The sequence below is a fragment of the Gobius niger genome (assembly GCF_951799975.1).
Source record: "Gobius niger genome assembly, chromosome: 1".
Taxonomy (NCBI): Eukaryota; Metazoa; Chordata; class Actinopteri; order Gobiiformes; family Gobiidae; genus Gobius; species Gobius niger.
Genome location: NC_136852.1, coordinates 56,838,868 through 56,863,201, shown reverse-complemented (window position 1 = coordinate 56,863,201; position 24,334 = coordinate 56,838,868). Strand labels below are relative to the sequence as shown.

Here is a 24,334-nt window from a genome sequence, read left to right as displayed (position 1 = left end):
ATGCCTAGTTAAAAACACGCGTTTTCTCTGTAAATAAAATAACAAATGATTATTTATTTATTTTTCAAACACATGAACCCTGTGGCAACGACGCCAAGACGGTCTCATTACCTCGTTTAGAGCATGGATGTATTATTATCATCACTTGGACTGGTATAATGGTGATTTGTTATCTGCTGTTATGAATAATAAATAAAAATACAATAAATTAAGCAAAAGCATTAAATAAATTTGCAAGATCACAAAAACCAAAACCGTTGAAACACCCCTATGCGTACGGGGTGAATGGATTCTTCCGGACTGGATTTGACCACCCTGCTCATACTCCATACCTTGTTACTCAAACGATCAATTAACGTTGTAATAACTTATTTGATTGTGGTGTGAATTTACCTAACCGATTCGGGTTATCATGTGAAGTATTTACGCATAAATTACTTCTGCAAAGACCTCAAGCAAGAAGACAAAATCAGACAGCACACCCCTGCCATTTCTGTGCACTACCCGTACTACCACCACCCCGACACTTCCGTGTTGAAAAGTTTTATTTTGAGGAAGGCTTGACGAAAGTTCGAAGCTCACTTTGATCCGTTTTGGTTATGTTTGATAAATTACTGAACTGAAGAAGCTATGGGTTTTGTGGCTGTCCCTCTCTGACGACCTCGTATGGCTGTAATCACACAAAGCTGGCCAATATTGCACTGAGGCTTCACAGAGATGTCCGTGGCTAATGTTAGCGAGGAGATCCGGGAGAAGTTTTCCTTGCACTCTGCTGTTTGGGAAAATGATTACAGACAGCTGGATGAGCTCATACGGTTACCAGAGGTCAGTAAGACCGTTTGTTTTGTCTAGAGCTCACACTAACCATCTGATATTTTAACTGATACTCGGCAAGATGCTATTGGTCTGACACAACATCGCGTGTTTGACTATCACAAAAGCAGCTGACGTGTTTCCTACGTGTTACTTTAATGCCTTTTTTCATTTATATGTGTTTTCTTTATTCAGATTGACATTGAGGCTTTGGATCCGAGAGGTCGGACTCCTTTGCATTTGGCTGTATCTCTTGGACATCTGGAATCTGTTAGAGTCCTCCTAAGACATGGTTCACAAGTCACAAAAGAAAATGCCAAAAACTGGACTGGTAAGACCACTGTTCACATGTCATTACCCCATCTAAAGAAATGTGATTTAAATTAGTGAACTTTATTTAATTTTCGATACTCATTAAGCAGAAGTTAATAAATAAACTGAAATCAATTCCGTTACAGGTGTCGATTATCATTTATGAATTTTAAGGTCGCTGTTTTGATTAATATTTATTCTGTACTATATGTGTAGTCTTGCAGGAGGCAGTTAGTACTGGAGACCCAGAAATGGTTCAGCTTGTGCTTCAACGCAGAGACTACCTCAAAGCCTCCACTGCTCTTGGAGGAGTGCCTGAGCTGCTGTCAAAGATCCGAGAGGTTGGCGTGTTTTACTTTCAATTTGCAGCACAGTATTTGCATTGTAATTTTTATTAAAAATTTACTTTCTTTTCCTTCAGTCTCCAGACTTTTATATGGAAATGAAGTGGGAGTTTACAAGTTGGAGTAAGTCTTAATTTAAACCTTAATATTGACTCTAAATGCTTTTTGGAGCAGGGGATATTAAATCTGCCATTTGTTTACTGTTAAAGCAACAAGAAAAACTGGAAAAACAGCATGTGTACCTCGTGTACATGGACATTTTTGTTGTAGACTGTAAATGACTTCCTTCATTGTAGTTCTGTCATGTTGTTCCAGTTCCGCTTGTGTCCCGGGTTTGTCCAAGCGATATTTGCCGCATATGGAAAAGTGGTGCAAACCTGCGAGTTGACGCCACGCTGCTTGGGTTTGAGAACATGACGTGGATCAGAGGGAGACGGAGCTACATCTTCAGAGGAGATGGTACACTCCGAAACATATTCAGATGTTATACTTTATATTATACTTTTTTAATGCAGAACGACTTCTTTTGTGTAACAGATTCACATGCAGAGTTAATGGAAGTTAACCATGATGATAAGGTTGTGGACACAGAGCGCTTCAATATTTCTCAGGAAATGGAGGACGTCACTTTGGAGTCCATGCAGCCAGCTGAACAGGAAGTTGCCAAAAGACTGACCACTCCTATTGTTAACACATACCTGGACACCAAGGATATTGCTTTTGAGAGGCAGGTTATTGTTGTGGTTTTTACTGTAAAGTACACACTGATGTTTACATCTTTATGCTTGGGCATATGTATGATGACGTTTATCAATATTCATCTATACAGGACAAAGTCTGGTATTTGGGGATGGAGAACTGAGAGAACTGAAGTAGTCAATGGCTTTGAAGCCAAGGTTGATATTTATTTAATGTATGCATATCGCAATCAATTGCTATCTGACATTCACTCAATTTACTTTGTCATATGTAGGTTTTTAGTGTAAACAATGTAAATGTCGTAATCAGGACAAGGACCGAGCATCTCACAGATGAAGAAAAAGCTCGTATTAAAAGTTAGTATATTTACAGCATATCAAGCTCTTATTGCACAAGTATTATGTGAAAATAACCATTTATTCTCCAAATGCAGGTGAAAGGAATGTTCTAGAATCTCTTTTGGGCACTGTGGAGATGTACAATACTGAACAGGGGGTAAGCTGCATGCTCACCTACGGGAGAGTTCTGCTTTTGTGTCCATCAGACACTCAAAATCCCAATAATGATTATATTTTCAGGACCTTACACTAGAGTATGCAACTGCCAACAATCCCACTGCCATCACCCCTGAGGAATATTTTAACCCTGACTTTGATTTAGGAAACAGAGATATTGGTCGACCAATTGAACTCAGCATTCGAACTCAAAAGTATGACTAACACGTTATCAGAATGTCTGTTGTTTTCTCTATGTAATACTTTAACAATAATACCACAGATTCAAAGGTACATTGTGGATGAGTGAAGAGCACCCATTGTCGCTGGTGGAGCAGGTGACCCCTATTATTGACCTCATGGCTCGGACGAGTTCACATTTTGCCAGGCTGCGGGACTTTGTCACTCTGAAATTCCCACCTGGATTTCCGGTTAAAATAGGTAAGGAAACACTTTTACTGCCTTTATATATTTCTTTGATAATACAGAAGGTTTTAGGAAATGTATATTGTGTCACTCTTTTACAGAAATCCCCCTGTTTCATGTGCTCAATGCCAGAATTACCTTTGGTAATGTGAATAAATGCGGCACAGAGGAGGAGGCAGCTCCAACTCCAACAGGGAGCCCAACAGAAACCCCAACAGAAGATGATGCAGGTGTGAATGCATACTTTAAGTATTGTAAACAATCATGTTTTTTTATTACTATTATTCCTTATTATCCCTCCCCCCAGCATTGGTTGCATTTCAGGTAAGTCCTACTGTGTTTGATGTTCCTCCGCACTACCATCGTCGAGGGGGTAACCGACACACCCCAATGTCCAACAATGACGAGGAGCTGCTGCAGTACGCCATCCATCAGAGTCTGCTGGAGTCTCAGGGAATTTCTGACCAGGTCGATATCAATGGATGTATTTGTTTAACTGAACACCTTTTTCCTTCAAAGTTTCTAAACACCTTTTTATGTATGTAATTTTAGGAAGGGAATTGGGAGGAAGCTGATGGTGGATTTACTGACGTCATGCCCAGAAGTTGCAGCGATAGGTTACTTTTTTTCTTTTTAATTAATAAGTGAAATAAAATAACAAAATGACACAATATATGTATTGTGATTTTGTTAGTTGTGTTACATAGAGACAACACATTTAACAATAAAAATCTGTGTTGTTTAGGAGCATACCAGAAGGGGCGCTGGTGGACCTTGCCGAAACATCAAGTCCTGCAAGCTCTTTTTCAACTCTGAGCCCGGACACTGACCTGCGCCTGGCCATGGAGCTGTCGGCTCAGGCTCAGGAGGAAGAGGAGAGGTTAAAGAAGCAGGAGGAAGAGGACTTGGAAAGGATACTGCAGCTGTCACTCACAGACAAGTAACAAGGGAATATGAGGGAATTTAAAGGGTACAACTCACTAATCCCATTAAACAGTTGCAACCGTTGCACCTCATGCACCCCTGACACCTGCCGTCATCTCTATGCAACCACAGATTTGTACATATCAAACCAGGTTTCTGTTTTCAAATAATTCCATGAGTAGTAAACTTTACACACAAAACAGGCTCTTGTTTATTAAAAAAAATATTTCTGACTAATAATGAGCAACACACAATTTAAGGATTGATTAACACGATCATGTATTTATCCTAAGATGTTTCTTTTGACCCCTATGGGATAGTTTTCTGCACTATGTAGTCTATGTAGCCTACAAAGCTGTTTGAGTGTTTGTCACTCAGCAAAACAGATGTCTCAGGGTGTATTGGCTCTGAGCATAGAGCTCTCAGTTACTTGCTTAATGATTCTGTGTTGTCCCTCATGTCTTTCCAATAGTTTTGCTTTAATACTAGATTTCAGAACCTTGAGTCCTTAAATATGTACAGCTAGCATCTTGTGCTTTATGAATGTACCGTTTTCAATTGGGAGATTGAAAGCATGTTTCTGTAATCATCTGCGGGGGTGGTTTTGTTTTCAACAAAGGATTCCTCTCCCACTCTCCTTACCTTTTTTCATTAGAGATATTCTCTACTGTTCTGTCAGTATAATTTGGATGTCCATGTTAGTTGGTTAGTGGATTTAACAATATGGTGCAGTAAAACATTGTGGCAGATATAGTGTAGTCTGCCATTCTTAGCCATAAACATCTGTGGTCCTGGGGACGGCCTACAGTATTAAACTTAATGAGCATGTGCCATTAACCTGTCAAGCCAAGACCATGTTTCAAAGTAGCTTTTCTAAACCGTTTAAGAAGCATTTATTGAATGAGAGTTTATAACTAGTGTGCATTGCCATAAGAAGGTTGCTTTTGTGCTGAACGTGCTGAAAACTTAACCACTAATACTGATTTCACACAACCACTTTTGTACATCTTTGGGTTAAAAATGCAGAGTGTACTATTGTAACAAATAAATTGCCAAACTGCTTAACCATAACTAAAAACAATTGTTTATACAAAGCTGCGGCGTGTTTTACTCTGTGATTTTAAAAAGTATGTGTTTCAAAATGTTTCTAAAATAAAGGCACTTTATTTAAATGATTTCAATTAGATTTTTTTCATAAACAAATCTCAATGTAAATTAACAGTGACAATGGAATAAATTAGAGTAATAGGCTCGTTGTATAGCCCACAAGTCTCTGTATCTCCATGGGCCGCTATGGTTTCCGCACGGGGCTGGGCCGGAGCTTCTCCACCTGCGACCTTTATCGCCGAGGCAGAGGTTTGTAGACGCAGACAGCCATGAAGATCATCAGCAGCAGCAGGACCGCCAGCACAGTCCCCAAAGTCACTGTATATGAATCAAAACACAATCAACGCTAAAAAACAACACGAATACAAGTTTATCTCACAATAAGTCTGAGTTAGGGGGTCATAGGCTTGTTTTGTGTTCATTATAATAAACCTGACCAATTATAAGGGGCAGCATCTTAATGGGAAAGTCTGCGACGAGAAAGGGCTTAGAAATGGTTTACCCATGTCCTGCTTCTTTAGTACGTCATATGCTCGGTTGTTGAGTATAGAGTCCCCGCGGTCTCCGTAGACTACCGTGTTAAACCACGAAACCATTGTCGATACAATGAACCAGTGCATTTTAATATTTTGGAGGCAGAACCGGTGATGATAATTGAGAGAATAAATGATCCACCACGCATGCGCAGAACTAACCTTAGTCCAAGGCACCCACTCTGGTCCTAGTGCCTTGTGGATTCACGCAGTGAACTTATTTAAATGTATCTTTTTTTTCTCGCCTTGTCCCTTTTTTTTACCAGCATTTTTTTTGTTGCATTTTCGTTGCTTTTTTTTTCTTCTTCACTTTTTCGTCGCTTTTTTTGGTGACATTTTGTCATTGTCACTTTTTTGTTGCATTTTTGTTGCTCATTTGTTGCATTTTCATCCTTGTTTTCGACGCTATTTTGACACTGTTTTCAAGACGCTTTTAGATTTAAAGTGTGGAAAATGTGCTTTGTTTCTAAAATCGTATCTAAACACAGAAACCTCAATATTGAGCTTTTAATTGGGCTTTTAGTTATCATTTCCAAAATGTGTACACAATTTTGAGCCGGAGAATGAATGCACAGACACAGACAATACTACACAGGTTGGTTGGTTTTGTATGTGCATATGTTTTGGGTGTTTTCTTGTATAAGATTGACCCAGTATTTCCACTTCTTTAGCTGCTTGATTGAGCTTATTCAAAGCTCATATACTTTTCCAGAATATAAAATATATTTCTTATATGCTAATGTGAATATCATTCCTCTACAACTACAGAAGGTATAGCTCAGCCTGTATGTCTCAAATCAAATCAAGCATCTCTTTATAGGCTACTGGAAACCATCAGAAAAGTATGGAGCCTTTATCACATTTCCATTTCTCAAATGTCAAAGAGCAGTGAATGAAAGGTCACGCTCCTTGAGGATATATTCTTATACATTTGTTGCGTGATTGATGTATATGGCCTTTACCTTCAGTGTCTATACAACTTAAGGGTGAAAGCTATTACAAACACTTATTGCTGCTAATTATTTGTCCGGAAAGCTTAATGAGTGTTGGCAAATGTCACTCACGTTAACTCAAGTAAAAATCCGAGGCTTCTGCATGTATAACGTGCCTGGTAAGTGAACTTGCAAGTCAAGCCTTATAATAATAACTAGGCAAAATAAATTGTAACCACAATCTTAAAGACATGTTTTATCCATACTTGTGTTTGTTAGTTCTCTTTAGATTGCCACAAAGTGCATTACGTAAGATGTCATTCTATGAAAAAACAGAGACTCATGAATCAGCTTCTAACCTTAAGATCTTTGACTGCTGCCATGGCATTTAAACACCGGATAAATAATCACTGGCATCTCTTTGCTACTATTCATATACAAGGTGCATTTCCATGTATGTGCTATAATATACAGATTAACTACAACAGTCATACACTTGTTTTGTTTTGTTTTGTTTTGTTTTGTTTTAACCAGCTTCTCTTTCATACATCGCTCTGGGTTCCCTGCTCCCGACTTCAATGGTGGTCACTGACACAAAAGGCCTTTGATCCATCAGCTAGTTGTGAAATGAGTAATCATATGTAGCTCAGCTCTTGATGCTCTTGCATACATTCATGCCGGCATTGTGATACCACTGCTTCTGTCTTAATCAAGCATAAAATCAGCATGTGAAGATCTGACAGGCATTACATCACAGAGATGTAAATCACGTTTTGTGATAAGGGGTATGTTGTTTTGGAGGGCGACAATGCATTTCTCCTTAATGCTCTATTGGTTATGTTGTCTAAATAAAGCACAGACAATTCTTATGTAACTGCTTTATATATCATGAAAAATGACACAAAAATTACAAAATATAATTTTACTGCTGTGTTTACTATTATAATATTCACTAAACATACATTTTCTTTTAAATATTTCAAAGTAACAAGACACACAACAGTGTAACAGTCCTCAATGGTAACATTATTTGGAGGCACAATATCAATACAACCTTTAAAACCTGTTATGCACGGTTTAGTAAAACTGACAAATTAAGGCAAAAGATGCTCTTAAATCAATTGACCAAATTGTCATGAACACTATTGTCTATATTATTTTCTGAAAATGTTCACAGTTAAAAGTTAAAAATAGTTTGAAATTCACCGGACCCTAATTTAATTTTGTTGTTATGCACAGGAAAAGGGATCGCGTGACGCTTGTATAAAGACATCTGATCGGCAATAATAAAATAATTTGTTGAAAAATTCATCATTCACAAATAAAGATTTCTATATTGATTTTAGGTGCAGTGTTTCCCAGCACAGTGTGTGGAAAAACAAATTGTTCATTCATGCTTTAACTGATCACGATTTATTCACATAATATTTAAGTGAGTCTAGCAGCATGTCTTTGGGTCTGTCAGAACCCAGTGCCAAAAGTGAAAAGATAAAAACAAACATCCATGCTTTCAGCAATAATGGTATCATTTGGTCAACTTGAAATTCAGTATCAAGCAACAGTGATGTGCAACAGTGATGTGCAACAGTGATGTGCTCTTGCGGCTCATGGTTTTCTATGGCACGGTCACCATGTGCAGGTTGTCTGCATGAATGTCCGGGATGGTCCGCTCCGGTCTCAGACACACGGCGAGTCTCTGCACATGAAAATTGTTCAAAGGTAAATATTGTGTATCACTTTTAATATAGCTTGTTAATGTCGGTGTTACTGGCCTGTTTGAGTGACCCGGGAGTCCACACGAGCTTATAGACCATGTAGACTGGCACCCATATAAAAGAGGATAGCCCAATAATGTATCCCACAGTGAGGCTCCAGTCTGGGTACACGTAGTCGAAGAGTGTGAGAGACGGAGGTTTCAACAGTGAACTCACAATAATGTACTGGGGAAACAAAGAGAGTTGCATTTTGTTGAAATTGGCAATGAAGAAGAACAATATTATAAGCCTACATGCTATGGATAAAACAGGTTCTATTCGTAGCACAACATTTTGCAATTAGTAAATGCACTTCATTAGTGTGTCGTGTTCTTACTGCTAGAAATGCTGGACTGATGGCTACCCAGCAAACCTTCCAAAATAAACCAGGCGCTTTGCCCAACATGGCCTGGACATCATTGCTGAATCTTTGAATTCCTGGGGTAAAAAAGAAAATCAAAAAGCCTTGTTTATGTAAGCTGTAATGCTGTAATAATTTATACATTTTTGTTTACCATAAAACCAGGACACTGCAATAGCTTCCAAAAAAACAATTGCAATAATGGAGCTCCCCACTCCGAACTCCTCCAGCAGTTTTACCACAAAGGCCCCGCCCTGTGATGGGAAAAGTAAACAAATTAAAAACATTTTTTGGTAATGCATTTTACACAGAGGGAAAAACATACATTCAGAATCAGAATAGTTTTTATTGCCATTGTTTGTGAACAGGTTCACAAACTAGGAATTTTTCTTGGTGAGACGTGCAACATTAAACATAAAAACGTATAACACAGTGTTTAGATAAAAATAAGCAATAAACTTTAAAGTATAAGGCTTTAGGGGCATGCATAAGAATATTAAATAAATAACATAAAAAAATAAAGGTAAAATATGGTACAACAAACAAGTACATCGGTCATAGCAGCGCTGAGAATGCACTGTACGTGTGTCTTAAAAAGATCTTTCGATCTGTAAATCATCGGTTCCAGTTTTGTTCCTCATTTGTTACTTACATTTGTAAGGGTGCTGAGAGAGCCCAAGAAACAAACAATTACTAATCCCAGCACAAAAAGCTCCCGTCTGTGAGAGAAATAATCTGGATATTCATCAAGGACAGCGGTGATGATCGCCTCTAGTCCACCAAACTGAAACACATGACCAAAAAGGTTTTGTATTTGCATAGTCCATAATAAGCTGGTCGATGTAACATACCGTACTGTCAAGACCGAGGGTAATCATCATCACAAAAAAGATGATCGCAAAAAATGTTGAGCCCATCATATTAGCAATGGCTTCTGGATATGTAATAAACAGCAGACTTGGCCCTAGAAGATAAATCATGAACAGGACAACATATTTTATACTCTACATACATTTTATTTCATTTGTGAAACACCTTACCTTTATCTTTGGCCACTTCCTCCACCTCCACCTGTCTCATCTCAGCCATGTAGCCCAAAACCGTAAAGATGACAAAACCAGACACAAAACTTGTCAGGCAGTTCACCAAGCTGGTCACAATGGCATCTCTGGTTCAGAAAAAAAAAACAAAGAAAGAAAAACTTGCTGTTTTGTTTATCCATTGGCATTCAGAGTCAGGTCTCACCTATAGCAGTTGTTTGTGAATGGATTGTAACTGGAGAGTGCGAGGAGCACCCCAAAGCCAGGCCCCAGGGAGAAAAATATCTGAGCTGCAGCGTCCACCCACACCTAAAACAACAACAACAGAAAAGTTTTTTGTTTTTTTCATGCATTGTGTTTCTTTAGCAAATTTACTTTCAGTCATATTATTTGTCATGCTGTACTGGGCAGTAAAAAAAAAAAAAACAGTTGTTGCCACACAGCTGTCCACATGGAGATCTGAAGAGCTACACACATTTGGCATTAAAAGAGAAGAAAGAGTGCTGGATGTTGGTGAGTGCCACAAAAAGGGAGGCCTTTGTTAATGGGCAGAAATTCTAAACTAATTATGCATCTTATTATCCACCTCTGTGGCTTATTTATGCATCTCATTTCAGCTCATCCATATTCCCATCCAAGCAAAGCACACAGACACAAACATTTAGCTCACAAGCTGCAATAGAGACGGGGATAAGGGGATATTAAAAATATAAATAAACTCTAATTTATAGGTTTTATTTTGCAAATGCTCACACTGGTCTCAAGCAGTTTCTCCCATTGTGGTTTCAGGTAGAAGACCACCCCTCTCCAGGCTCCAGGCAGAGTGGCCCCGCGGATCAGCAGAATGAAGAGCACAATGTAGGGCAAGGTGGCTGTTACCCACACCACCTGATGAGTCAGACTGGGATAAGTCAGGGAAATCACACTACACGTGCTTTGAATGGGCACATAGGACTGAGTTACCTTCCCTGATGTTTTCACTCCTTTCCACAGGCTGAAGTACACAATTGTGAAGATAAGGAACAGACAGAGCATGAGCTGCCAGCGAACACCACCAACGTTTGAGAGGCCTGAAGAGTTTTGGATCCCTAGAACATTCCTCCTGTTTGGATCAAGCATGTCCACTTCATCATAACATAAAGGTGTTATTCAAAACCATCACTATGGCCTCATGTACCCCATGACTGTACAGTCAACCACACTCTGGTACTCACTGCTACATGCACTTACGTGTAAAATTCCTCTGCCGGAGAACGGGAATAGTTGGTCCAGGTGACGTTGTTCAGGCCAAAATAGTTGGTGCAGTTTTCAGTGTTCCACACATTGTCACAGTTTGTCCATGGCAGGGTTGAGGAGAAAGAGGAGTAGAAATAGAAGAGTGCCCATGCGATAATAGTGTTGTAATAGAAGGACACATACAGGGCAATGATACATATGGCATAGCCAATACCTGAAACAGAGAAATCATTACATACTGTATATTACACACTGTATATAACATATCACTCCTTCACCGTCAATATGTCACATCAAAATCTTACATGTATCAAATTCTCACTGCGTTGGTAATCCATGTGAGATTTTATCATGTAAAATACTCAATTTAGTGTATTTAATGTAAAATACTAATTTAACTGACATATAATGTGTTGGATGTATTTACCAGTAGTGAGTTGTTCTGCTGCCGTTTGTTTACATTTTAAATATTGTTTTGGCCCATAATACTCTGCGGATGTTGTTGCCTTTTATACCAACAAAATAGTGGATCTGATCGATAACAGTTTATAACATTTATGTTCATAGCATGTATATGGGATTAGTTTGACACACCTCAATGTACATAAACATTTAATCTTGATACAATTATACATTGGCCACAGTTCTTACAAAAATGAAAACCTCTGATTGCAGCAGTACCTTTGAAAATGGGACAAATGTGTTTCCAAATGGATATTGCTCCAGTTCTGTGAAACTGTCCCAGAGCCAGCTCCATGTAAAAGAGTGGCACACCTCCGAAGATGGCCATGAGGATGTAAGGTATCAGGAAAGCTCCTGTCCAAGAAAGTACACAGTAAAACTGAATTTAATGAATTATTGAATCATTTCTGCAACTAAAGCTTATACATTTCAGCACAATAAAAATCTACTCTATTAAATACACACTGATTTAAGTTTGGGTCGAGATCAGTCACAATATATTTTATTTAATTTTACCCCTTGCAGATAATTAAAAAGCAAAACTTGTAAATTATGCCTTTGTTGTTTGCAAAGCTTAACTTGCATCAAGGTTTCAGCACCACGGACAGTTCCGATCTCAAGGGTGGATCTTTCTTTCGGGTCCAAATAGTTTGCTCAAAGTTTTAAGTTTAGCCAAGTCTGCTGTATTTGTTATAGAATGCATTTATGCGCACTTACCTCCGCCGTTTTGATAACAAATATAAGGGAAGCGCCAAACGTTGCCTAAGTCCACAGCAAAGCCAATAACAGATAAAAGAAAATCCATCTTTTTGCTCCATTTGTCCCTGGAGTCGGTTTGGGTGAGCACGGATACCGGGACACTGTTGGGGCTGCACCCGGGGTTTGAAGACCCGTGCTGGGTCACGCTGCCAGCCATGACCGTGGTAAAGTCAGAGAGAGGATCTGCTTCTCAGAGCAGTGGTCTTCTATAGCGAGGACAGGCCCAGTGGGAGGGGCCGATGAGGGGGCCTGTTTGGACTCACACGTTCAATCTCTTCTCATTCTTGTAGAGAAACTAATAGGCCTAAGTAGTCGTTATTAATGACCAGCCAAGTTGCCTAATCGGCCTTTGCAAGTGACGACACAGCCCAAGTTTATTTTGTAGCCTAGTTGTTTGCTCGCGCAGAACTCTGTTCTTGCTGCTGTATGTTCGCGTGCGTGCTCAAGTGACGTTTCTTTAGACAGACCAGGGAAAGGGAATCCAATTTTGTGTCGAATTTTTTCCTGAGCCACACGCCACCCAAAGCGCAGGATGTGCTACTTTAGTGCCACACACGCATGATCGAGTCCCACGTATTAGTCAGCCACGCCAAGTAGAAAGGCCTACCACAGTTTTACCAAAGTTATGCGTATCAACTGAAAGGGGGCACTTACGACAGCAAATTAATTAGGCCAAATTGTCAACTATTTGATTTTTATAGCCTACTTTACTGAAGAACGTGAGACAAGAAATTCATCTCCCTCTCACTGAAGTAAATGTTTAGTTTGATTTAGGCTACGAATCTAATATGCACATTGTACAAATATGCTACACTTATCTAAAATATTTATCGAGTGTTCTTAATGACATTCTGATGTTTAGTACATCAGTTCCATTTGGGCACTGGATGTGACTGTTGCGGTGCAACCATACAGGGGCCATGAGCGAGTCAAATGTCTGTCCTTGGGTTCTGGAAACTGTCGCCCGTCACTAACATGGTGTCACACCTGTAAAGTGGAGTAAGCAAGTGCTTTATTTGTCATTAGAAATTCTAAATGTACAATTGTACATTTAGAATTTGAATTTAAGTCATGATTCAAATTTTAACATTTAGCATAACAGCAAAAATCTGAAAATCTTCTATGCACTTTAAAGCCACACCGCCTACAACTTTACCCAATAAATAAAATTAAAATATTAGCACTTATTTTATGACAGATAAATAGAAAAATGAACAGAAAAATACCTAATAAAAGTCTAAACAAACATGAGCCTTTGCTGTGAGCGGCTCAGCTCTCCTAAGACATGACTGGAACTTTACCGGGAGTGGGTACGTCTCCAGCTCGTCTCCATGGAGATGTGACTTAAGTCAGCAGACTTTGAGATTTAAATAGGTTTTGGACCCATTCTTTGATTACCCACTGCAAAAATAGCATTTTCTATGTCCAACTGCTCAGTAGCATGTTTTGTGTTGATGGCAACAGTAGAGTCCAAAATGTTACGCAGTGTGCCTTTAAGGTGGGAGTACAACTGTCCAGCTTGTGTCTTCATCAAATGAACATTGTGCCAAGTGCTTCTAGCTTAGTCCATTGGCCATATTCATGAGGCTCACGTCCTCACTGTCAGAGGTCTGGAGCAGATAATTGCAGGTTTCTTCAGTTTCATATTGTTGCTGCAGCTCAGAAGAAGTAAACAGTCAACAGGTCTGATTGCTCAGCCAAGGTGCGCGAAGCCCCTCAGGGCCATAACAAACATAACAGCAAATCCTGCTGCAGCCTTTTCCAACATACACCGCTGTCAGTGTTCATTGGCACACATGGGCAGAAGCACATCAGACTGACAGCATCTTCAATCACAGTGTGGAGCCTGTCGACTCCAATCACATAAGAACCTGTGGGCCCCACTTTACTGAGAGCACACTTATGACACAGCACACTGACCAAACTCAGTGTGAGCCTGATTATTCAAAATACTACATTATATCATTCCTATGAATGCACAATAATGTCTGTCACAAGCACCACTGATTAGATGGTGACGCTCTTATGTGATTTTTCTCTCACAAACATTTTTTTTGCATACATTATCACATTCAGAGTAAAAAAAAACATTGACATGGGGTAACAAGTAACCACGTGGCCCTGTGTTACAGGGTGTGGGCCTGCTGTGGGTGAGCCTATTAAAGGCAATGCAAGTGTGAATAACAAAAAGAATGATCCAGTTTATGGTGACATTTTGAATGACATAATCTTTGCACATATTTCTCATAGGATAGAGATTTTGGGGAATTCCTAAGGGATCTTGGATGTGTTATTGAGACCAGTTGAGGTGATTAGCTTCAGTCTGTCATTTCGGTTGGTTCTGCACCTTTCACCACCTGATCTATCTGACAGCTCTGGGCCCCAGGCTTCATAAGACCTGTGAGCATCAGGAAACACACTCAAGCAACTGCCACCCTCCAGGGTCACCGGTCTGGGACCTAGAAATGCTGCATTATGTATCAGAGTGTTTCCCAACATTTTTGAGCCATGGCACATATTTTATTTGGAAAAATCACCAGGGACAGCACCACCAAACAAAATGTCACAAAAAGTATATTTATTGAAATATAATGAAAATCTAGTCTCAATGTATGAACTCAGTCTGAAACGTGGGCCTGTTTTATTGAGCATAAAACTGATATTCTTGCAGAAATAGAAGAAAGGTGGTCAGGTCAAGTCCTCTAACCTTAGGCACATCATGATCTCCGGTTCACCTAAGGCGCTTTCACTGGTTGAGAAAGACACAAATGTACAAAACTTCAGTCTTTTGTGACAGTTTTCTAAGTATGGCATGTGCTGCGCCAATCGGTGCACGTTAACCACTGTCACTGACACTGGATTATAATTTCAAAAGTAACTGCCCAGATAAACCACAAGATGGCACAAATAAGACACGCTATGAGTACATTCTGAGCACAAGACGAATTTTGCTATCATCTTAATTAGAGCCTCTTAATATATTTTTCGGTGTTTGCATCTACAAAATCATCTCTCTATCTTAATTTTCCAGTTGAGTTTTAACAGCTGTCCACACATTAAATCAATGCGATGTGCACGAGTGCAGGGCTGGTCATCGATACATCAACCACCATTTTCATCAGCTAGATTTGCGTGACGAAAATGACCAAAGGCCTCGTGTCTTGAGTCACCCTCTATAGACCGGTGTCGTTCACACACTTGTGCTTGCAGAGGCGGTGTCTTTAAGGGGCGTGTGCCACCGGAAAGTGGAGTCGAGTGCTACGGCGCAGCGCACGAGCGGACAGTAGATGGGAGCACTACCACCGTAGACAGGAGACGACATCCATGGCAACAACCATGGCAGGTGGGAGCAGAAATTACAGGAAATATTATTATTATTATTGACTAGAATAATACAGATAGATTACCTTCATTGAATTATACCGGGGTGGTTAATTGCACCTGTGTAATAGTCATGTTTGTGCGTGTTTCAGAAGAGGAGACTCGTCAGCGGCTGGTGCGCACCGTGAAGAAGGAGGTGGGTGTTTTCACTTCAGCAGTTATCGAAATGGAAAAACAAACACTTTGTGTTATTCAGCACGTTTGGTGTATCCACAGCAAATCCGATAAACTGTACTTGTAGGTTATACCTTTTTGCTCTGTGATATTGTTTTCTATCATTAATAGCCTTAATTTCAAATAAAGGCTATTCACTGGTGAGTGGACTCCAGTTGGATATACGTATAGTCCAAGTAGTGGGTTGGATGAAGGCTATTCCCTGCGCCTTAATCAATGTGTGCTGAGTGATTTTGTGAGATAGGGGACATTTATGTGAATAAAGCTGGCTCTTTTTTCTTTGCTTTTTTGCTTCTCTGCTTTTTTATTTTTTGAATTGGCATGCTAGAATGACACAGATGTCCCTATGTGGAATGTCTAAGAGTAAACAATTGAATGCAGCATTTAGGCTATAAAAGTGAAGCAAGTAAGGAAGAGAAATGAAAACATTATCTACTATGTGTCATCTTTGCACAAGTTGATGCACAAATGGCCTACTTCTTTGTAGACATTGATAAAAATCACTTCATCTTGTAAAAAGAGAGATTTGTTTTGAGACCTCTTATCAGTGGAAACCAGACCCTTCCCTAGACCCGCCTCCTCTGTGCTACTGGGCTCTGGCTTACTCCCTGTTACTTGTGGCACTTACAGTATGGCATCTCTGGCTGGGAACTCAGATCAGTTTTCTGAAGCCTAGTTAACAGCAAATAGTCAACCAAAGGATTTATTTAACTTTATTTTATTTTTCTTCATTGTACAAAATGAAAAAATAAATAAATTAAACCATAATTTCTGTATTTTCGATGCCTGCCATTTCCCTCTGTGTTGTTATGATGAGTGTGTGGGATGGTCCATATGGCGTCTCTGGCCTGTGTTTTCCCACACTTGGCTCGTCCAGCTGGTTTAGTGCCACAGCCTCCTCACCTGAACGTGGGCCATTATCCAGAAAGCACAGTACGTCTGGAACCACAATTACCTTCTGGCACAAAATAGCTTTGAATTAGGTCTTTGGCCTCTCTGTCTGCCTGTGTCTATCTCATTCAATTATTATCCCTGTGCGCCTTTTTTCATGAATGATGGATGTAATGTATGGACACCTGTGTTTGCTCAGTGAAGCAAGACAAGGAAAAAAGAGGACAATTATAATGAGCACACCATATATCTGCTCCTTATTTAGTGCTTGCATGAAATGGCTGCTTCTTCGTTATTAGGTTTCTGGGCTATGCAACATAATCAGTCACTGTTTTCACGGTGTCGTATTAGCTTTCATACACTGTGCTTGTGAAAAACTAATAATGGCAAAGGCCCTCCAGGGTGAATAGTGGAATTTAGAAAGTTGTGATACTGAAATGAACAGCATTGAAATCAGAGGAAATCTCGGTCGTCTCGTTGACAATTAAAAGAGAGTTGGAGCAAATTTCCATTAATTGCACAACCATTATTTTAAAACACATATCAGGAGCATTAACAATTAAGAGAAGGCAAAAAATAAACTGCTGTGAGATTAATGAAGTTGTATTATCGTGTATAGAAGTCTAAACTACAGGATTAGCAGTTTAATACATAATAAGCATCTCATGGAGACTGGACATTTTGTCGTTTGCAAATAATATTATACCTTCTAAATAACTGACTTATTGCCCTATGTGATAATGAAAGAAAGAAAGCCACAAGTCTATGTTAATTTAGGACAAGCCTGGATAACTGGAGAGGATGTCAGTGGAAGAGGTGCTAAAAGAGGTGCTGAATTAGATCAGCTCCAGGTACATTTGCTTCACCTAATGGAAATGTTTGGTGATATTTGTTGCATATAGAGACATGTTACATGTACAGCTCTATTTCATGTGTGCAGGTATTGGAGAAATGAACAATGGGGGGTTTTGTGACAGGGGCTTCTTCTGCTGCTGTTGAAGTTAATTGCTCGGCTCATGAGATCTTTTATCACCGTGGATGGTCCCTTTAGGCTGCAGTGGTTTGATAGAGACCATTTATCATGTTTACTGCTCTTATATGGTACACATTTGTGTGTACATGGGGTATGATGTTTTAACTTCTCTAAACTGTTGTATTTACCTTGTAATGTATTGTTAAAAGTCACTCTTCTCTCTGTTTTTTCGGTCATGTCTGAATGTTGTTGACGTGTCTACTTAGGTGGAAGTGATACACCGTGTCACACATGCGGTCTCCATAGAAACCTGCAGATTGTCTGAGCTGAGACACTTGATTATAAAAATACCTCAGAGAACTGATCTGTTGTCCTGATCATTTGAAGTAGAGAAGGCAGTCATTAGCGTTGATATCGGAGTTTTGGTGCACTCGTTTAGAGCGCTGAAGAGCCTTAGTGTGGGAGTTTGAGGTTTGAACTTGAAATTCAAAACAGAGATTCAAATAATTATGTGTGTACATCTGATTGTATTTCAAATGAACAAAACCTGCTAGATTTTGAAATGACAAATGAATTCGAAATAAATAAAATATCGCAATCATTGACAAAGTCTAAAAGTAAAGATAACTGGGGAATGGACAACATTCTTCTCAAAAAACATAAAGAAAATTTTGTAATTCCCATCACATAATACCTAACAAACAAATCAATAGAAGAGAGCTTGTTTCCCACTGCTTTTAAAAACGCAGTAATCTCATAACATACTTCCTGTTGTCTCAAAGATTGCAGAGAAATTAATTGCAGAGCAATTCAAAGAGCACCTAAACAAAGATAACATGCTACATCCCATGCAATTTGGACATATAAAACACCATTCCATCGAAACCGCACTTTATTGAGGTGGTTAAAGCAAAGCTGGACACGGGCGGGGTCGTGGGCGCCGTGTTTTTGGACCTATGCAAGGCGTTTGACATGATCAACCACTCTGTCTCACAGAGCACTACAGTACAATCATAACACAGTCACCGTGTCAAAAGAGTCAAAGGTAAATCAACATCTAAGGCTAATGACATGGGTGTCCCACAAGGCTCTGTTCTTGGGCCATTGCTGTTCACGCTTTACATAAACGGTCTCCCTTCGGTGTGTGGTAAGGTGGTCATACAGATGTATGTGGACGATACTGTAGTTTATGTGCATGGAAGTGATGTGATCAGTGCAGCTAATAAACTAACCAATCTTATGGGAAACGTCTCAAATTGGCTTTCCTCTGCCTCGCTCACACTGAATGTAAATAAAACAGTCGCAATGTATTTTACCAAAACTCAAAAAGTCCTCCTTCCCATGCATTTATGTAAGCCAGAATAAAAGTAGTGGAAGAATTTAAATATCTAGGCCTTGTTTTGGATCCAGCATTTAGCTTTAAACTTCAAACATGTTAAGGAAGTCTGCAACACATTAAAATACAGTTTGTCTGTTTTTTTTTGTTTTTTTTTTTATAATTCAAGTTTTTATTAATGTTTACTTGGTACATGACAAAATAATCAGTCATACATATTGGCCATTGGGGGTTTCTGCATACGCAGGATCAAATAGTGAAACACAAACGTTTAAATAATAATAATAGTAAAGGATGTAGGGTGTGGAAATCCTTGCAAAATACCCAATTACAAAATAAATACAATTAGGTTTCTTCCTGTTGACTGGTCATTACATTAAAATGAGACCAAAAGTTTTCCCAAACACACATTGTAGTGTTGTCCTTGTTATTAATTTTATAAAGCATGCGTTTATATGAAGCCATCCTAATCATCATATTTACCCATTCTTTAAAGTGTGGGGCTTTGGGGGTTTTCCAATGTTTAAGAATAACTCTAGCAGCCACTGATACCCCAACCATAATAACAGAGTATTTATCATTAGGCATATTTGCCATTTGTTCTTTATCACCGAGTAAACATAATCTTGGACATGATGGCACATTTCTTCCCAACCAACCACTCAAAGCATGAACTATCACCAGCCAGAAACGACTAATAATTGGGCATTCCCATAAACAGTGCATCAAAGTGCCAGTATCTTTTTGACACTTCCAGCATAGAGAGTTGTTCATGAGACCCATTCTATTCAATCGTACAGGAGTCCAATAATATCTATGTATAACTTTGTATTGTGTAAATTTGCCTTTACATTCTCTTATAAATTTCCCACTCTTAGAAACAATTCTAGTCCATTCCTCATCTTCAAACATACATCCAATATCCTTTTCCCATGAGACCTTTAGATTTTTACAGTCACTGCTGAGTGCGGAGTTGGTCCTTTTGTAGAAAGTTTGTCTGTTTTTAGATATATTAGGAATACACTGAGTCATGATGCTGCAAAAATTTACTTGGGGGCAATGATAATTCCTCATATTAATTTCTGTATTTCTTGTTGGTCACAAAAAGCCACTGAGATACCATCACTGTCCAATTCTTGGAAAATACAGCATGTTAAACTTAGATAATTCAATTCTATATGCCAATGTGTGATTTGTTTTTATTTAATATAATTTTGAATAATACTGCACCTCCACCACTGAATGTGTCCTGCTCTGTCCTGAACAGACAACCTGGACCTCCAATGACTGCAGACGGCCTAAACGTAGCTCAGTGTTTGCACAGACAGCCTTCTCATCTCTCTCAAGAACTCCCACAGAGTCTGAAACTTTCCTTAGACCTGAAGGACTTTACTCGCAATACAAGAAAAGTGTCGTGTCAGCATAGAAAACTGAATGTAAATATTACCGTTAGTGATGTTTTATTGTAGTAATTGTAGCATTATGTGGACTGATGGCTGTAATGGGTGAATGGTTGAATGAATGAATGAAAGAATGAATGAATGAATGAATGAATGAATGAATGAATGAATGAATGAATGAATGAATGAATGAATGAATGAATGAATGAATATTTGTATTTGAGTGGTTAAATACATTTTATATTGTACATTTTGTTTTGTAACGCACCTGCTCAGGGACTGCAGATGGAAACTAGCTCAAGCTAAATCTGGTGCAAAGCATCTTCATGTTTTTGCACATTGTCCCTGTTGAAATAAACTAATAAACTAAACTAAGAGTCTGGAGAAATGTATAGGCAGTATCGAACGCACACTCATGTGGTGCTGTGAGGATGAATCACTGCTGTCTAAAGATAACTATAATGCGTGATGTCAGGGAAAAAAATAGCCTGTGATACAGTCAGTGTAAAACAGCACATACATGCAAATCATGGTTATTTAGATAAAGGCTCAGCAATGTTCAGCTCCATGTGGGACTGTAAGATTTTGGAAAAAAATGTAATGGGAATTTTTCTGACAAGTATTGCTATTACAGATAAGCTGTTCACAGTGAACATGTTACACATGCCCAGGAGCATTGTCATTTGAGCGAAGACAGAAATAAAAATGCATAAGAAACACATGCAACAACAAGTACATGTTTGTAGAAGTGTGTTAGTGTTAGCAGGATTTACACATAATTACAAAAGGACATTGATTGTTTTGTTGTTTTGTATCTCGTAACCTTTGTGATTTGCTATTTGCGAAATTCAAAGTACGTTGGGTGATTTTAATTGCGATTAAATGTGCTGCCCTAATCAGGATTCACCAAGACTCACCAAGTCCTAACATTGGCCAAACAAGGGCGAGTAACTCTTACCAAGAAGTTAACTAGACAGCAATGCCCAAACTAACAATATAGATTTTGATTCATAGTAGACATATTACTTTTTTTTCTCACTTCGTCACAGTATTGATATTATATTTAGTGAGGTCACTCTAAAGTTACTCTATACGGGCTCCTTAATTAGTAAAATAGTCTGTCCCAAATATTTTCATTAGTCATTTATAATCGTGTCGCTTCCTTCCTGCCAGGAGAGATGAGTCAGCCAAGGTTTTATCCAGCTGCAATCGGTGCTCTGTGGGCACACTGTTCTCAACACTGTCGCATAAACAAGTTGCTTTGTTTTCTCAAGATAAATCAGAAATCCCTGTCTGTGCCCCCAGCTCTGAATAATGACTAGGATAGAATAATTAACTTGAGCACGGCCCTTCAATAAGAAACACACCGACAATAATACACAAAAATGAGAAGCCTCACTTTACCATTAATTGTCTGTGTACTTACTCCATGTTTGAGGATGGTAGCCACTGAGTCAATATAGGTGCAGGTGACAAATGCACGGATCCAGCCACATCTAAATGAGTTTTACTGTGAATTGAACTAGAAGCACAAACAACACAGTCAACACAAAAGGTATTCCCCCCTTTTGTATTGCCAGCCGTAATTGTCTTTTTCCATCAAGAGAAAAATGTTCATGTGCGTTTGAAAGTCTCTCTCACTGTAATATCCCCCACTTGTAAGCTGCAGGGGTCAAGTGCTTCTGCGTGTGCTTTTACACTGTTGTTGTGGCTCTATCCGCGCACACAGTCGTCCCCACACAGTCAATAAGGATGACTCATGTCGTCACCGCTCAGTTAACTAGCAACAATGTTTTGTTTTTTTACACCTAACTCTTTTGTCAATTGTGTTCCCTGTAAACCTCAAAGGCCATCATTAGTTTTTTGAAATACTTTTGGACATTTGGGAATTGGTGTGTCCATTTGTATTACCCATACTGATGTTTATATGTATGGAAAATACGGATGTAATGACATTGCAATATCGCCAAGGCAAAAGTCTCCTATTACCATGGACTGTACAATGTATAAGCTCCGATAGGCCGACTGTTATTTGATACTATTTAGACTTTAATCCATATGACAGAACCCAGGACATTCTGGGAGGAATAAAGTTGTGTTTTCAATCAATCATTAAAACACCTTAAAAATCAACAACATATTTGTAACTGGGTTGTATTCAACAAAAAGGCCCTTTAAAGCCACGCAGGGTTTAGGTTGTCTACAATTTTCTATAACTAAACTGTAGCAATGTCAGCAATACCAAAAATGCTTCTACTGCTCACCTGGACAAGCTTTTGCAATGGATTATCAAAATAAAACAACCTAATGTAATGTATGTTAGGTCCCCTTCCAAATGTTTGATTTTATTGTCTGGGTGTCTGTGGTTAAAGCAACATTTCCATGGAGACGAGCTGGTTGGTGGTGGTCAGAGGGGCTGGTGGCACAGACTGGTTGCCTCGTTTCCGTCAGTCTACCCCAGGGCAGCTGTGGCTATAACAATAGCTTACCACCATGGCGTAGTTTGTATTCACACTGCAGCTGATTTTGATTGGGGTCAGGACCGGGGGCAGACTGAGATCGTAGCTATGCTACACTCAGCGTGGCTCAAGGCAGCAGTGGGTCTTCAGAGGCAGGTGAACAGAGCACTGTGATGGAGACCAGCAGTTTTTCTTATCTTATCTTTCATTATCTTCCAGATGGAGGTAGACCCACAGATTGAGGTACATTTAGATGAATGAAAAGAATGAAATAGCTTTAAATGAATTTGCCCCATCGGCTTAAGGCTGTGATTATGAAGATTATTACAATTTACACTGAAACAGGCATCCAACCAACTCGGCGTCCGTTGTAAATGTTGAGACCAGCTTTTCATTCAGCCAGAGTAATAGGACCTTGTGGACAGACTAATTTGGACAGGATATTACAGTGATCTGTGTCCGGAGGTTAATAGTCCCCAAACAAACGGCAGCAGGAGCAGAGTCTTCTTAGTTCAGTCGTTGTGTCTAATGCTTTCACCCATCACATATGACACAATAACACATGTTTTTGGAATCCATTTTGTGACAGGATCAGAATTAAAAGCATGACATTTCCCTTCATCTTCACTCTCAAAGGCATTCCAAAATTCAGCTCCAAAGTCACTTGAATAAGAAGCTTTTTTGCAATTACTGTACATGTAAGTTTGATCCTTTGAGCAAACCATTAGAGTCTGCACTTCCATTATGAGTTCATCCCAAGTGCTCTGTGGTACTGCCTCCCACTGTCCAAAGACATGTATGTGTTAATGCCTCTAAATCACCCCTAACTAATGAGACTCCATTATGAATACTTAGCCGGACTAACCCTGGACCAAATTAAGACCGAATTTAGACAAAACGAGAGAGATTAAAAAATGCGAAATTAATCTTTTATGCAACTTAAAATAAACAAATAATGAAATATTCTGAAATCCTGTACTATTGGTGTGTATTCAGTGCATCCTCAGGCTCATAGTTATTCAATCAGCGCCTTTCACGTCTAATGAGAACAACCAATTCATCGCAGTGAATAAATGAATAATGAATGTTTTAAAAGTTGCTAAAAAAAAAAGAGACACTTCTTATGTTAGAACATGAATAAAGAGTCTTTAAGATGTCTTCCCCTGAGCTAAAAAAAAAAGTGTTGAAAGTCTAGTTCCATGTGATGTTTCTCCAGTGCACTTCCACTCCCCGGTGGGGCTGATAAAAGCTGGTGACTCATCTGCTAACTTCACACTTGTCCCTCTTGTGTTGCCATCACTTTTGAACCGTGCTTTTCTCAATATGTTCCATAATTTTACACACACTTTCCGCTGATTAACTTTCATTATTTCTGTTACTCTGTTAGTGTTTGCGGCACATTAAGGAGTGACTCATCAGTTTTTCTCTCCTTGACAGGTGAAGCAGATTATGGAAGAAGCTGTCACCAGGAAATTTGTTCATGAAGACAGCAGCCATATTGTGTCCTTTTGTGGTGAGTTGCCT

At 39.2% G+C, this 24,334-nt stretch overlaps 3 protein-coding genes and 1 long non-coding RNA gene across 4 annotated transcripts in view; 2 read left to right on the top strand and 2 right to left on the bottom strand.

The window, feature by feature from the left end:
• Positions 1-306: 306 nt before the first annotated feature.
• ankrd13a (ankyrin repeat domain 13A) lies at positions 307-5,037 on the top strand. Its single transcript, XM_079577885.1, has 15 exons — positions 307-825; positions 1,009-1,144; positions 1,342-1,466; positions 1,547-1,592; positions 1,785-1,928; positions 2,007-2,196; positions 2,299-2,365; positions 2,443-2,524; positions 2,602-2,663; positions 2,747-2,877; positions 2,946-3,103; positions 3,190-3,318; positions 3,396-3,556; positions 3,641-3,705; positions 3,834-5,037. The coding sequence occupies exons 1-15, from the start codon at positions 718-720 to the stop codon at positions 4,030-4,032; spliced, it is 1,803 nt and encodes a 600-aa protein (XP_079434011.1). The 5' UTR covers positions 307-717; the 3' UTR covers positions 4,033-5,037.
• Positions 4,230-5,793, bottom strand: LOC306979083. Its single transcript, XR_013793937.1, has 2 exons — positions 5,622-5,793; positions 4,230-5,437 (listed from the first exon to the last, which is right to left on the bottom strand). It is a non-coding gene; the product is annotated as an uncharacterized lncRNA (long non-coding RNA).
• Positions 5,794-7,889: 2,096 nt separating this feature from the next.
• Positions 7,890-12,355, bottom strand: slc6a4b (solute carrier family 6 member 4b). The gene is made up of 13 exons (XM_079562155.1): positions 12,155-12,355; positions 11,657-11,791; positions 10,970-11,189; positions 10,703-10,841; positions 10,493-10,627; positions 9,945-10,048; positions 9,740-9,867; positions 9,551-9,663; positions 9,352-9,483; positions 8,854-8,953; positions 8,676-8,776; positions 8,357-8,524; positions 7,890-8,280 (listed from the first exon to the last, which is right to left on the bottom strand). Exons 1-13 carry the CDS (start codon positions 12,351-12,353, stop codon positions 8,200-8,202), a joined length of 1,755 nt encoding a protein of 584 aa, XP_079418281.1. The 5' UTR covers positions 12,354-12,355; the 3' UTR covers positions 7,890-8,199.
• A 2,916-nt stretch (positions 12,356-15,271) lies between these two features.
• sgsm1a (small G protein signaling modulator 1a) overlaps positions 15,272-24,334 on the top strand; it is a 38,918-nt gene continuing 29,855 nt past the window's right edge. The window contains exons 1-3 of the mRNA XM_079561926.1: positions 15,272-15,539; positions 15,670-15,713; positions 24,248-24,323. Coding sequence (XP_079418052.1) covers positions 15,521-15,539; positions 15,670-15,713; positions 24,248-24,323 — 139 coding nt within the window. The 5' untranslated portion in view covers positions 15,272-15,520. The remainder of the gene's footprint in view (positions 15,540-15,669; positions 15,714-24,247; positions 24,324-24,334) is intronic.

Coding starts and splice junctions, on each gene's coding strand:
- ankrd13a (XM_079577885.1), top strand. CDS start 718: ATGTCCGTGGCTAATGTTAGCGAGGAGATCCGGGAGAAGTTTTCCTTG. Junction 826..1,008: donor AGCTCATACGGTTACCAGAG/GTCAGTAAGACC, acceptor TTCTTTATTCAG/ATTGACATTGAGGCTTTGGA. Junction 1,593..1,784: donor GTGGGAGTTTACAAGTTGGA/GTAAGTCTTAAT, acceptor ATGTTGTTCCAG/TTCCGCTTGTGTCCCGGGTT.
- slc6a4b (XM_079562155.1), bottom strand. CDS start 12,353: ATGGCTGGCAGCGTGACCCAGCACGGGTCTTCAAACCCCGGGTGCAGC. Junction 11,792..12,154: donor TTGTTATCAAAACGGCGGAG/GTAAGTGCGCAT, acceptor TTTCTTGGACAG/GAGCTTTCCTGATACCTTAC. Junction 9,664..9,739: donor GGAAGTGGCCAAAGATAAAG/GTAAGGTGTTTC, acceptor TTTATCTTCTAG/GGCCAAGTCTGCTGTTTATT.